The sequence below is a fragment of the Cherax quadricarinatus genome, unplaced genomic scaffold (genome assembly GCF_038502225.1).
Source record: "Cherax quadricarinatus isolate ZL_2023a unplaced genomic scaffold, ASM3850222v1 Contig85, whole genome shotgun sequence".
Taxonomy (NCBI): Eukaryota; Metazoa; Arthropoda; class Malacostraca; order Decapoda; family Parastacidae; genus Cherax; species Cherax quadricarinatus.
The window spans coordinates 194,922-208,963 of NW_027195111.1; the positions used below are offsets into that span (position 1 = coordinate 194,922).

Here is a 14,042-nt window from a genome sequence, read left to right on the forward strand (position 1 = left end):
TTCAACAAAATTTGTTGATAACATCTCACCCACTCTCTCATTTGCTCTCTTTTTACATTGCTTCACCACTCTCTTAACCTCTCTCTTTTTCTCCATATACTCTTCCCTCCTTGCATCACTTCTACTTTGTAAAAACTTCTCATATGCTAACTTTTTCTCCCTTACTACTCTCTTTACATCATCATTCCACCAATCGCTCCTCTTCCCTCCTGCACCCACTTTCCTGTAACCACAAACTTCTGCTGAACACTCTAACACTACATTTTTAAACCTACCCCATACCTCTTCGACCCCATTGCCTATGCTCTCATTAGCCCATCTATCCTCCAATAGCTGTTTATATCTTACCCTAACTGCCTCCTCTTTTAGTTTATAAACCTTCACCTCTCTCTTCCCTGATGCTTCTATTCTCCTTGTATCCCATCTACCTTTTACTCTCAGTGTAGCTACAACTAGAAAGTGATCTGATATATCTGTGGCCCCTCTATAAACATGTACATCCTGAAGTCTACTCAACAGTCTTTTATCTACCAATACATAATCCAACAAACTACTGTCATTTCGCCCTACATCATATCGTGTATACTTATTTATCCTCTTTTTCTTAAAATCTTTTTGTTATCCTCATAACCTTACTCTTTCCTGTATTCACCTTTAATTTTCTTCTTTTGCACACCCTACCAAATTCATCCACCAATCTCTGCAACTTCTCTTCAGAATCTCCCAAGAGCACAGTGTCATCAGCAAAGAGCAGCTGTGACAACTCCCACTTTGTGTGTGATTCTTTATCTTTTAACTCCACGCCTCTTGCCAAGACCCTCGCATTTACTTCTCTTACAACCCCATCTATAAATATATTAAACAACCACGGTGACATCACACATCCCTGTCTAAGGCCTACTTTTACTGGGAAATAATTTCCCTCTTTCCTACGTACTCTAACTTGAGCCTCACTATCCTCGTAAAAACTCTTCACTGCTTTCAGTAACCTACCTCCTACACCATACACTTGCAACATCTGCCACATTGCCCCCCTATCCACCCTGTCATACGCCTTTTCCAAATCCATAAATGCCACAAAGACCTCTTTAGCCTTATCTAAATACTGTTCACTTATATGTTTCACTGTAAACACCTGGTCCACACACCCCCTACCTTTCCTAAAGCCTCCTTGTTCATCTGCTATCCTATTCTCCGTCTTACTCTTAATTCTTTCAATAATAACTCTACCATACACTTTACCAGGTATACTCAGCAGACTTATCCCCCTATAATTTTTGGACTCTCTTTTATCCCCTTTGACTTTATACAAAGGAACTATGCATGCTCTCTGCCAATCCCTAGGTACCTTACCCTCTTCCATACATTTATTAAATAATTGCACCAACCACTCCAAAACTATATCCCCACCTGCTTTTAACATTTCTATCTTTATCCCATCCTGTTTTGCTGAAAATCCCAGGTACCCCAATAAAAATATTGCCATTGAACCACTACCAATAGCTCCTTAAATATATTGGGGGTATAAATGCCTGCACACTTCTGGGACACCTACAGAATGATGGTGAATGTGTTTCCTTCTTTAGGTCAATCTTAGTGGAAAATGCAAAAATGTCCCTTGCACAGGAGAGAGAGAGAAGCTTATGATGACGTTTTGGTCTGACATGAACCATTCACAAATCACAGTGACTTGTAAATGGTCCGAGTCGGACCAAAACACAGTCATAAGCTTCTCTCTCCTGTGTGTGGCTTATTTGTGTATTGTTCCAGTCATGGTATTTCAAAGCTCATGGTTTTCAAAGTATCATTTTAAACAGCAATTCAGAACAACTACAGAAGAAAATACCATGTTACAATTTACCAGGATCCTGCTCCTCTTCACCTACTGGTAAATTACTCACCTTCTTCCATTAAATATCTACTGGAGCTAACTACCTGTATCTTCATCATCTCTTTCGATCATCCCATAAACTGAAGACTTCGAGTCACTTTGAAACAGCTGAAGTAGTCCCACTTAACCGAAGATCACTGAATCAGTTTGAAGTATTAATACAAACTTAAGAACTGGACTTAGGTTATTAAATAGAATTTTTTTTGAATGTACAAAAAAGTGAGGTAGCTAAATGGAAAAATGGTAAATTTTTAAGTATGTGTTAATACTTCAAACTGATTCAGTGATCTTCAGTTAAATAGTGTGTAAATATTTGTATAAGTCTGCCTTAAATGCATCACATGTTAGTGGTTCTCTTTCGTGCTTAACAATAATTTATTACATGTGAACTACCTTACTGTATACTGCAGAACAGAAATAAAGTTGTACTGTATAGACACCAAGGAGTTGTCGACAGTCATCGGTACCATCCCAGCCCAGAGGATCCATGAACCCAAATGAAAATACCCCGCACTGCTTGCCAATCTCAATCATTTTTAAAGGAGTGGAATGGTAGTCCAGTGGAAGGCCTTAGTCAGATGACTAAAAGCTACAGCTGCGGGTCATCATGTGACTAAGACCCGCGTCAGGAAACACTCGTTCTGTTTCTGACAAACCTTACTTAACCTAACTGCTTAGCTTTCTTGATTACCTTCTGGGTTTAATACTCTAAAGAAACTTAAAGTCTTTTCTATTAATAAGACACAATATGCAGTTTAAGTTACACATTTTATTGAAAAGACGTTTGATTCACCAAGGACTATATTAGCTCTTCGTGAAGATTACTAAAGTTCCTGGTGAATGAAGTCTTCTTGATAAAATATAAACAACTTGGTTGGCTTGGTTGGTAGCATACTCACTTCACACACACTGAGTGTCCAGGTTCAATACCCGGTATGGGGTGGAAATATTGGGCATGTTTCCTTACACCTGCTGTCACTGGTCACCTAGCATTAAGTAGATACCTGGGTGTTAGTGGACTGGTGTGGGTGGCATCCTGGGGGACAAGCTTGAAGGACCACAAAGGAAATAAGACAGACAGTCCTTAATGACACAATGACTTTCTTTTGTTATCCTGGGTGGCTAACCTTCCGGATTAAAAAACCCAATAAAATCTTATATTATCAATTCTTTGTGAGCATTAATTGAGTCCCTGGGGAATGACAAGTTTGATAAAATGCCATAAACAGTATATTGTGTGTTAATGAAATATGTGTTGGCATATAACACTACCAATAGTCTTTATCACTGCCCCTCAAAAAATCAGAGTCGATGCCTAAGGACCATGGCCTGTAAGGTGTTGGGAGCGGTGAGAGAATATAAGGAGGAGCACTGCAGCAGGCCTACTGGCCCATACTTGGCAGGTCCTTGTCAAGCCCAAACCCACTAAAACTATTCCACCAACCCATTACCCTAAAAATTTTTTATGTTTGATCATCTATAGATGTTGTGGTGTTGATTGTGGGCGAGGGATCAGGTTGCTTCAAGAGAGTACACTATTATCATTATTCTGTCCTTGATTTCCCTTACAATAATAATAATAATAATAATAATAATAATAATAATTTACAATAATCCTTATTTCTACATGTACAAGGTATACAGGCCATAGCTGACTTCATGTACATACTACTACATAGAAAGAGCATTTCCCACAAATTAGGTCAATATGCAACCCGCACCAGTCAACTAACACCTAAGTACCTATTTTACTGCTAGGTGACCATGGACAGCAGGAGTCTTAAGGAAACACATCTTAATGTTTCTACCTGTACCAGGGATCAAACCGCTGACCTCAATGTGTGAGCTGAGTGTGCTACCAACCGAGCTACTGGACACCATAACAGACCCTTATGAATAAAGGAAAAAAATAAGGCATTTATGCAAACCGTTTCACAATAATAATGAGCTTACCTGTAGGTTGTGTGAAGGGTGCAAATATAATTATAAATGGTATAAGGTGCGTTGCCATTGTGACTCCCATGTTGGGCCTCTCCATCAGTGGTAAGGGGCCTGCAATACAAAAACGGTGTTAATTTAACTAGAAATACCATTATCATCTTCGTAAGGAAATGTTGAGCAGGTATAAGGTCTACAGTGCCTGCGAATGTGTTATTCTCATGGACAAATGCTAAACCTGTAACACAGCAAGCACCTTTTTTTGGGTTATCCAGGTGTGGTAGGTATGGTAATTAGGTGTGGTAGGTATGGTAGTCAGGTGTGGTAGGTATGGTAGTCAGGTGTGGTAGGTATGGTAGTTAGGTGTGGTAGGTATGGTAGTCAGGTGTGGTAGGTATGGTAGTCAGGCATGGTAGGTATGGTAGTCAGGTGTGGTAGGTATGGTAGTCAGGTGTGGTAGGTATGGTAGTCAGGTGTGGTGGGTATGGTAGTCAGATGTGGTAGGTATGGTAGTCAGGTGTGGTAGGTATGGTAGTCAGGTGTGGTAGGTATGGTAGTCAGGTGTGGTAGGTATGGTAGTCAGGTGTGGTAGGTATGGTAGTCAGGTGTGGTAGGTATGGTAGTCAGGTGTGGTGGGTATGGTAGTCAGATGTGGTAGGTATGGTAGTCAGGTGTGGTAGGTATGGTAGTCAGGTGTGGTAGGTATGGTAGTCAGGTGTGGTAGGTATGGTAGTCAGGTGTGGTAGGTATGGTAGTCAGGTGTGGTAGGTATGGTAGTTATGCTAGTCAGGTATGGTAGGTATGGTAGTCAGATGTGGTAGGTATGGTAGTCAGGTGTGGTAGGTATGGTAGTTAGGTGTGGTAGGTATGGTAGTCAGGTGTGGTAGGTGTAGTAGCTGCCCAGCTACTACAACTCACAATTATGTTCATCTGTCTTACTATGACTGTATACACAGTGGCACCTCGGGATGCGAAAAGCTCAAAACTCGAACAGTTATGTAAGTGTATTTACCTAAGTGCTTTTGTAAGTGTATTTTTGGGGGTCTGAAACGGATTAATCTAATTTACATTATTCCTTATGGGAACAAATTCGTTCGGTATCGGCACTCGAACAGCCTTCTGGAACGAATTAAGTTCGTATCCCGAGGTACCACTGTATTTTATATATACAATATGTAGCATGTTTCTTGTATAATTTTGAAAAAAAAAAAAAAAGTCACAGATGGATTAATGACAATGTCTATAATAACATATACAATATTTAAAGCGTCCCAGAGTGGCAATTATTATTACATGTATTATTATAATTATTTTACAGTAGGACCGCCATATCTGCAGGTCTCGTTACCACAGTTTACCCTGGCCCGAAAATAATGTTTAAGTTTGCTAAATAATGACCCCCAAAGTGCAAAAGTTGTGTTGGTGACATTTAAAGCCTAAGAGAGGCAGTGAAGTGCTAATGCTAGATTTTTTGTACATAATTTATCAATTAAACTTTATCATAGGTATGTACGTAAATGAAAAATGACTAATAGTGTTTGCTACTATATACGGTTTCGGGCAGCCATGGTAGGTCTTGGAAGGTATCCCCGCGGAAACGGGGGAATTAGTAGTGTATTATGTGGATATGTGGCTCTCACCCACGAGGCCCGGGTTCGATTCCCGGCATGGGAGAGAATTTACAAGGCCTCGTCTCAGACAGAGCCGCGGGGGTGTTGGCCCCCGAAACCCTCTTCATGTATACTCTCCAGGTATGCTTATTGTGTCTTCAACACTAGTGAAACACTCTCGGTGATTTTAATATGTACCTGTACGCCAGGGTAGTGTGTAAGTTTATTTAGGTACAGGAACACAAGTATAATTGTCAAAGTACGTAGAGCCTCTCCTCGCTTAGCGATGTACTTGTTTACCAACCACTCAGATTTACAACCAGGTCTCCAACCAGTTTGCAAACCTAAGAAATGTATAATAGAGCTGATTTCCTCTATTCTGTTTATTACAATATACAGTATACTAGTGTATAAACATTTAAAAATACAGTGCAACCTCTGTATGCGACCTTAATTCAGTCCAGAAGGCTGTTCGAGTGCCACTCCATTTGAGTATCAAACAAGTTCTTACCAACCAATTTTCCGTGTGGTTTTCTGTGTTGTTGAAGGCCCCATGGAGACTTATTTATATAAATAATATGAAGAAACACCAAAAAATGTGAAGAAACACGAAATAGCTTACAGTGAAGTTCTGGCAGGTCGTATTTGTTTGGTCGAGTGCCGAGCTTTGTTCGAGTAGGGAGCTGATCGTATACCGAGATTCCACTGTATACTAAAAATGTTATAAATGGTGCAAAGGTGACATTTGAGCACACATACAGAGGTACAAAAAAATACAGATAAGAGCAGCATGCCAAAGCCACTTATACTATGCATAGCATTACGGGCTGGCTTAAAATTAACTTAAGATTAACTAAGCAATGATGAAATCAGTGATAAAACATTAATGTAAACAGATTACTATAAAGCACAAGTGAGTAGTTTGTTGGATTATGTATTGGTAGATAAAAGACTGTTGAGTAGACTTCAGGATGTACATGTTTATAGAGGGGCCACAGATATATCAGATCACTTTCTAGTTGTAGCTACACTGAGAGTAAAAGGTAGATGGGATACAAGGAGAATAGAAGCATCAGGGAAGAGAGAGGTGAAGGTTTATAAACTAAAAGAGGAGGCAGTTAGGGTAAGATATAAACAGCTATTGGAGGATAGATGGGCTAATGAGAGCATAGGCAATGGGGTCGAAGAGGTATGGGGTAGGTTTAAAAATGTAGTGTTAGAGTGTTCAGCAGAAGTTTGTGGTTACAGGAAAGTGGGTGCAGGAGGGAAGAGGAGCGATTGGTGGAATGATGATGTAAAGAGAGTAGTAAGGGAGAAAAAGTTAGCATATGAGAAGTTTTTACAAAGTAGAAGTGATGCAAGGAGGGAAGAGTATATGGAGAAAAAGAGAGAAGTTAAGAGAGTGGTGAAGCAATGTAAAAAGAGAGCAAATGAGAGAGTGGGTGAGATGTTATCAACAAATTTTGTTGAAAATAAGAAAAAGTTTTGGAGTGAGATTAACAAGTTAAGAAAGCCTAGAGAACAAATGGATTTGTCAGTTAAAAATAGGAGAGGAGAGTTATTAAATGGAGAGGTAGAGGTATTGGGAAGATGGAAGGAATATTTTGAGGAATTGTTAAATGTTGATGAAGATAGGGAAGCTGTGATTTCGTGTATAGGGCAAGGAGGAATAACATCTTGTAGGAGTGAGGAAGAGCCAGTTGTGAGTGTGGGGGAAGTTCGTGAGGCAGTAGGTAAAATGAAAGGGGGTAAGGCAGCCGGGATTGATGGGATAAAGGTAGAAATGTTAAAAGCAGGTGGGGATATAGTTTTGGAGTGGTTGGTGCAATTATTTAATAAATGTATGGAAGAGGGTAAGGTACCTAGGGATTGGCAGAGAGCATGCATAGTTCCTTTGTATAAAGGCAAAGGGGATAAAAGAGAGTGCAAAAATTATAGGGGGATAAGTCTGTTGAGTGTACCTGGTAAAGTGTATGGTAGAGTTATAATTGAAAGAATTAAGAGTAAGACGGAGAATAGGATAGCAGATGAACAAGGAGGCTTTAGGAAAGGTAGGGGGTGTGTGGACCAGGTGTTTACAGTGAAACATATAAGTGAACAGTATTTAGATAAGGCTAAAGAGGTCTTTGTGGCATTTATGGATTTGGAAAAGGCGTATGACAGGGTGGATAGGGGGGCAATGTGGCAGATGTTGCAAGTGTATGGTGTAGGAGGTAGGTTACTGAAAGCAGTGAAGAGTTTTTACGAGGATAGTGAGGCTCAAGTTAGAGTATGTAGGAAAGAGGGAAATTTTTTCCCAGTAAAAGTAGGCCTTAGACAAGGATGTGTGATGTCACCGTGGTTGTTTAATATATTTATAGATGGGGTTGTAAGAGAAGTAAATGCGAGGGTCTTGGCAAGAGGCGTGGAGTTAAAAGATAAAGAATCACACACAAAGTGGGAGTTGTCACAGCTGCTCTTTGCCGATGACACTGTGCTCTTGGGAGATTCTGAAGAGAAGTTGCAGAGATTGGTGGATGAATTTGGTAGGGTGTGCAAAAGAAGAAAATTAAAGGTGAATACAGGAAAGAGTAAGGTTATGAGGATAACAAAAAGATTAGGTGATGAAAGATTGAATATCAGATTGGAGGGAGAGAGTATGGAGGAGGTGAACGTATTCAGATATTTGGGAGTGGACGTGTCAGCGGATGGGTCTATGAAAGATGAGGTGAATCATAGAATTGATGAGGGAAAAAGAGTGAGTGGTGCACTTAGGAGTCTGTGGAGACAAAGAACTTTGTCCTTGGAGGCAAAGAGGGGAATGTATGAGAGTATAGTTTTACCAACGCTCTTATATGGGTGTGAAGCGTGGGTGATGAATGTTGCAGCGAGGAGAAGGCTGGAGGCAGTGGAGATGTCATGTCTGAGGGCAATGTGTGGTGTGAATATAATGCAGAGAATTCGTAGTTTGGAAGTTAGGAGGAGGTGCGGGATTACCAAAACTGTTGTCCAGAGGGCTGAGGAAGGGTTGTTGAGGTGGTTCGGACATGTAGAGAGAATGGAGCGAAACAGAATGACTTCAAGAGTGTATCAGTCTGTAGTGGAAGGAAGGCGGGGTAGGGGTCGGCCTAGGAAGGGTTGGAGGGAGGGGGTAAAGGAGGTTTTGTGTGCGAGGGGCTTGGACTTCCAGCAGGCATGCGTGAGCGTGTTTGATAGGAGTGAATGGAGACAAATGGTTTTTAATACTTGACGTGCTGTTGGAGTGTGAGCAAAGTAACATTTATGAAGGGATTCAGGGAAACCGGCAGGCCGGACTTGAGTCCTGGAGATGGGAAGTACAGTGCCTGCACTCTGAAGGAGGGGTGTTAATGTTGCAGTTTAAAAACTGTAGTGTAAAGCACCCTTCTGGCAAGACAGTGATGGAGTGAATGATGGTGAAAGTTTTTCTTTTTCGGGCCACCCTGCCTTGGTGGGAATCGGCCGGTATGATAATAATAATAAAAAAAAACAAGTGAGTATTACAAAGACAGGTCATATGGTTGCATGCATTGCTGTACATTCAGTCGTATGGAGTATTCTGTTAGGTAGTGTATTTAAAAAATAATAAAGTTAGATTGGGTTTTAGGTTTAACATTTATGTGATATAATTGTGAGAAACATTTAAGATATACAATTTATAAGGTTCAGTTATTCAGTATTTATTTGGTTTTGGGTGAGTAAGTGATCTTTGAGAAGAGACTTGAATTTATAAACAGGTAGTGTTTCTTTTATATTTACAGGTAATGAATTCCAGATTTTAGGGCCTTTTATGTGCATTGAGTTTTTGCATAGCGTGAGATGGACACGAGGAACATCAAAGAGTGATCTGTGCCTTGTGTTATGGTCATGTGTTCTGTTGAGGTTGGCAAGGAGATGTTTGAGGGGAGGGTTAATATCAGAGTTAAGTGTTCTATGTATGTAATAAGTGCAATAATAAGTATGGATGTTTTGTATGGTGAGTAGGTTGAGTGTTTTGAATATTGGTGGAGTGTGCTGCCTGTAGTGAGAATTTGTTATCATTCTAACTGCAGCCTTTTGTTGGGTAATTAGTGGTCTGAGATGGTTAATTGTTGTTGAGCCCCATGCACAAATTCCATAGGTGAGATAGGGGTAAATAAGAGAGTGATATAGGGCCAGGAGGGCTGACTGGGGAACATAGTACCGTATCTTCGATAGTATGCCTACAGTCTTGGAAATTTTCTTAGAAATTTGTTGTATATGTGCATGAAATTTGAGTCTATTATCAAGGTGGATTCCTAAGAATTTTCCCTCTGTTAGCTTTGTGATAGGTGATCCGTTTATCGTTATATTAAGAGGTACATCTGTAGCTCTGTTACCAAACTGAATGAAGTAGGTTTTGTCAATGTTTAGTGTAAGTTTGTTAGTCCTCATCCAGGTAGATATTTTCTGTAATTCGGTATTTACAGTATTGGCTAGCGTGACTGGGCTCGGGTGGGAGAAGACGTATGTAGTGTCATCTGCAAATAGTGTGGGTTTGAGTAATTGCGAAGCATTTGGTAGGTCATTTATGTATAGGAGAAAGAGAAGAGGACCAAGGACACTTCCCTGTGGGACACCAACTGTAATTGGTTGTGCAGAAGAGTTTGCCCCATTTGCGTACACATATTGGCTTCTGTTGCTGAGGTATGACTTGAGGTAGTTGAGGGAGTGCCCTCTTATACCATAGTGTGACAATTTTACGTGGAGCAAGTCATGGTCAACTGTATCAAAAGCTTTACGTAAGTCAATGAAGATCCCCAGTGGGACTTCTTTTTTCTCTATTGCAGTGTATATATGTTCTAGCATGTGTATAATAGCATCATTAGTATTTTTATTAGACCTGAATCAAAATTGGCAGGGGTTGAGTATGTTTTGGGAGATAAGGGAGATAAGGATAAGGTTTCTAAACCTGTATTCCCTGGAATGCAGGAGGGAGAGATACATGATTATATACACCTGGAAAATCCTAGAGGGACTAGTACCGAACTTGCACACGAAAATCACTCACTACGAAAGCAAAAGACTTGGCAGACGATGCACCATCCCCCCAATGAAAAGCAGGGGTGTCACTAGCACGTTAAGAGACCATACAATAAGTGTCAGGGGCCTGAGACTGTTCAACTGCCTCCCAGCACACATAAGGGGGATTACCAACAGACCCCTGGCAGTCTTCAAGCTGGCACTGGACAAGCACCTAAAGTCAGTTCCTGATCAGCCGGGCTGTGGCTCGTACGTTGGTTTGCGTGCAGCCAGCAGCAACAGCCTGGTTGATCAGGCGCTGATCCACCAGGAGGCCTGGTCACAGACCGGGCCGCGGGGGCGTTGACCCCCGAAACTCTCTCCAGGTAAACTCCAGGTAAGGTAGGAGTAGATTCGTTTATGAATTAATTTTTCGAAGATTTTTGAGAGAGGGTGTAAGTTGGATACTGGCCTATAGTTATTCAACTCTGTTTGGTCTCCTCCTTTATGGATTGGGGTGACCCTTGCTATTTTGAGAACTGTAGGGAAGGTGTAGGATTCAATGGATTTGTTAAAGAGTGTTGCAATGATTGGTGATAGCACTTGTGACACTTTTTTGTATATAAAGGGTGGGAAGGTATTTAAATCTCCTGCCTTGTTTTTTAGTGCGTTGATAATAAGGGAGACTTCGTATGGGTTAGTCGGAGCTAGGAACAGTGTGTTCGGGTAGTTGCCGGTGAGGTAGTCATTTGGTGGGGTATCTGAGCTTGGGATTTTATTGGCAAGGTTTTGTCCTATAGTGGAGAAGAAATCATTGAGTCTGTTTGCTGTTTCTGTTGGTGGGAGTTGGGGTTCATCTGATTTTGCTAATTTTATTTCGCTATTTCGTGATATCTTTTTTGTTCCCAGAATTTCTGATAGGGTTTTCCAGGTCTTTTTTATATCACCTCGTAAGTTGGATAATCTGTTCTCATAATACAATTTTTTTGCCTTTCTTATCAGGCTGGTTAGGATTGACGAGTAACGTTTTGTTTGGTCTCTGGTTATGTGACCCATTCTGTACTGTTTTTCATATTGGTGTTTTGTATTATGGATTTGAGAATGCGGGGTGTTAGCCAGGGACTGTTCAGTCTCTTAGCTGTCATTTGTTTAGTTTTTTAGGGCAGTGCTTGTTATAGAGGTATTGGGTCTTTTTTAGAAAATTATTAAAACATTCGTCAATATCTGTATAGATTTCTAGCTCAGTGTGCCAGTCAATGTTTGTTACTGCTGTTGTGAAGTTATTAATGGCTGCCTCATTGTGAAGTCTGAAGGTGACTTTAGTAGTGTCTTGGGGTAATTTACCAAGAGTTGTTATGAGGAAAGTAGGGTAATGGTCTGTGGTATTATCTGTAATTATGCCTGATTTTAAAGGGGATATGGTGTTGGTCCAGATGTGGTCAAGTAGGGAAACACTAGTCTCCGTAACTCTTGTAGGTTTTGTTACTGTTGGTAGCAACATGCAGTTACTCATTGTGTTTGTGAATTCAGTAACGTGTGGGTCCTGGTCTTGCAGGAGATTTATATTGAAGTCACCTGAGAGTAGTAAGTGATCTTTGTTCATGCGTGCATCAGTTATCATACTTCCTAGGTTTTGACTAAATTGGCTAATGTTTGACTGTGGAACTCTGTAGATGTTTATCAATGTGAGAGGTTTTTGTAGGTATTTGGATTTGAATTTGGCTATTATATATTCCCCATGTTCATTAAAACAATATCAAAGATGGTTGACACAAACCCACTACCATTATAGTATGATACTTGCTTAACGACTAATTCGCTTACCGACCTATTCTTAGGAATGGAACCCGATGTGAGGCCGTATATATAAAATATGCAATAATTTTAAAACCCCTGAAATTTTGGAAAGTTTCCAGATACAACTGAGAAACGGAGAGCTCACGGAGGATGTAAACAGAGTGGCGCTCTGACGCCATAAGTGAATCAGGAGCCATAAAACAAATTTTTGAGTATAATTTGATATGTCCGAATTGGCGTATTATTATTATTATCGTTAATTATCATTACTGTCAGTTATTATTAAATTCATGAGGAGCACTAAAACCACAGGGGTCATATAGTGCCTGGAAGAACGAGGGGTGAATTGGTTTTGATCCCAGGAAGGGGAGGGCAGCTCCAATCCCTTGGAGCAAGAGCCCTCTTGATGGCATCAAGGGCCCTCCCCTGGGGTGCTGGGAATTGACTAGCAATTTTCCCAGTGACCCCAGGGGGGTGCTGTTATCCCCCCAGACACTTATTTACCCCCTGATACCCTCATTTATACCACCCCAGGGGCACTGTGGCAAATCAGTGCCCCTGGGGGAATAGTACCCAATACCCCCAACCACCTTGGGGTATTAGATTCACCCCATACACTCATTTACTTCCGATACCCCATTTATACCCCAAAAAGGCACTGTGGCACCCCAGAAAACCCATTTAGTACCCCCAGGGGGTATAATACCCCAAAACAATACCCCCACCTCGAGATATTATTAACCCCCAGACACTCATTTACCCCCTGATACCCCATTTATAACCCCCAAGAGGCACTGTGGCACCCCAGAAAACCTATTTAGTACCCCCAGAGGGTATAATACCCCAAAACAATACCTCCACCTTCAGGGATTACATTCAACCCCTGAAACTCATTTACCCCCTAATATCCCCTGACACCCCCATTTATAACCACCAGGGGCGCCCTAGCATATATCAGTGCCATTTAGTGCCCCCAGGGGTATAATGCCCCAAAATAATACTCCCACCTCGAGGTATTATTAACTCCCAGTAATTTACTCCAATACCAACTGATACCCTTATTAATATCACCCCAGGGGCACCGTGGCACCCCAGAAGGCCCATTTAATGCCCCAGGGGGTATAATACCCAAAAATAATACCCCCACCTCCAGATATTATTCATCCCCTGAAACTCATTTACCCCCCGATACCCACTGACACCCCATTTACACATCTCAGGGGCATTATGGCGCCCCAGAAAGCCAATTTAGTAACCCCGGGGGTATAATACCCCCAAAAAATACCCTCAAACCGGGAAATTAGGGTATCCCATATATACCCCTAGACACCCATGTACACCCTGACACCCCACATATACTACCCCAAAGGCACTGTGATACCCCAGAAAGCCCATTTAATGCCCCAGGTGGGTATAATACCCCAAAACAATACCCCCACTTCGGGAAATTTAGGTATCCCATATATACCCTTAGACACCCATGTACCCCCTGATACCCCTTGACACTACATTTATACCTCCCCAGGGGCACGGTGTCACCCCAGAAAGCCCATTTAATGCCCCCAGGGGGGTATAATACCCCAAAATAATACCCCCACCTCGGGATATACCTTGACTCACTCCAGCGTCTCAACACGCGCCCTCATTTCACCCCATTTACGCCCTTATTTCCCCCTTTAAACCCCTTAATGGGTGGCTAAGGGGTGGAACTGACCATCACTGGGTAGGTGGGTGGCTTAGGGGGGCTTAAAACCCACTTAAAGTGGCTTAAAAGTGGAGAAAACTGCCTTTGTTTACCCCACCACAAGAATAACAACAACACTGACGAC

The 14,042-nt window shown here is 41.4% G+C and overlaps 1 protein-coding gene across 2 annotated transcripts in view; it reads right to left on the minus strand.

Moving 5' to 3' along the window:
• Ptp69D (Protein tyrosine phosphatase 69D) overlaps nt 1-14,042 on the minus strand; it is a 105,079-nt gene extending 91,037 nt beyond the window's left edge. The window contains exons 1-2 of one of the 2 annotated variants that reach the window (XM_053799673.2): nt 13,928-14,042; nt 3,845-3,943 (exon numbers count right to left, since the gene is read on the minus strand). In XM_053799673.2, the coding sequence (XP_053655648.1) occupies nt 3,845-3,929 (85 nt within the window). In that variant the 5' untranslated portion in view covers nt 3,930-3,943; nt 13,928-14,042. Of the gene's footprint in view, nt 1-3,844; nt 3,944-13,823 lie in introns of both variants that reach the window. The other variant, XM_053799674.2, reaches the window with a different exon arrangement.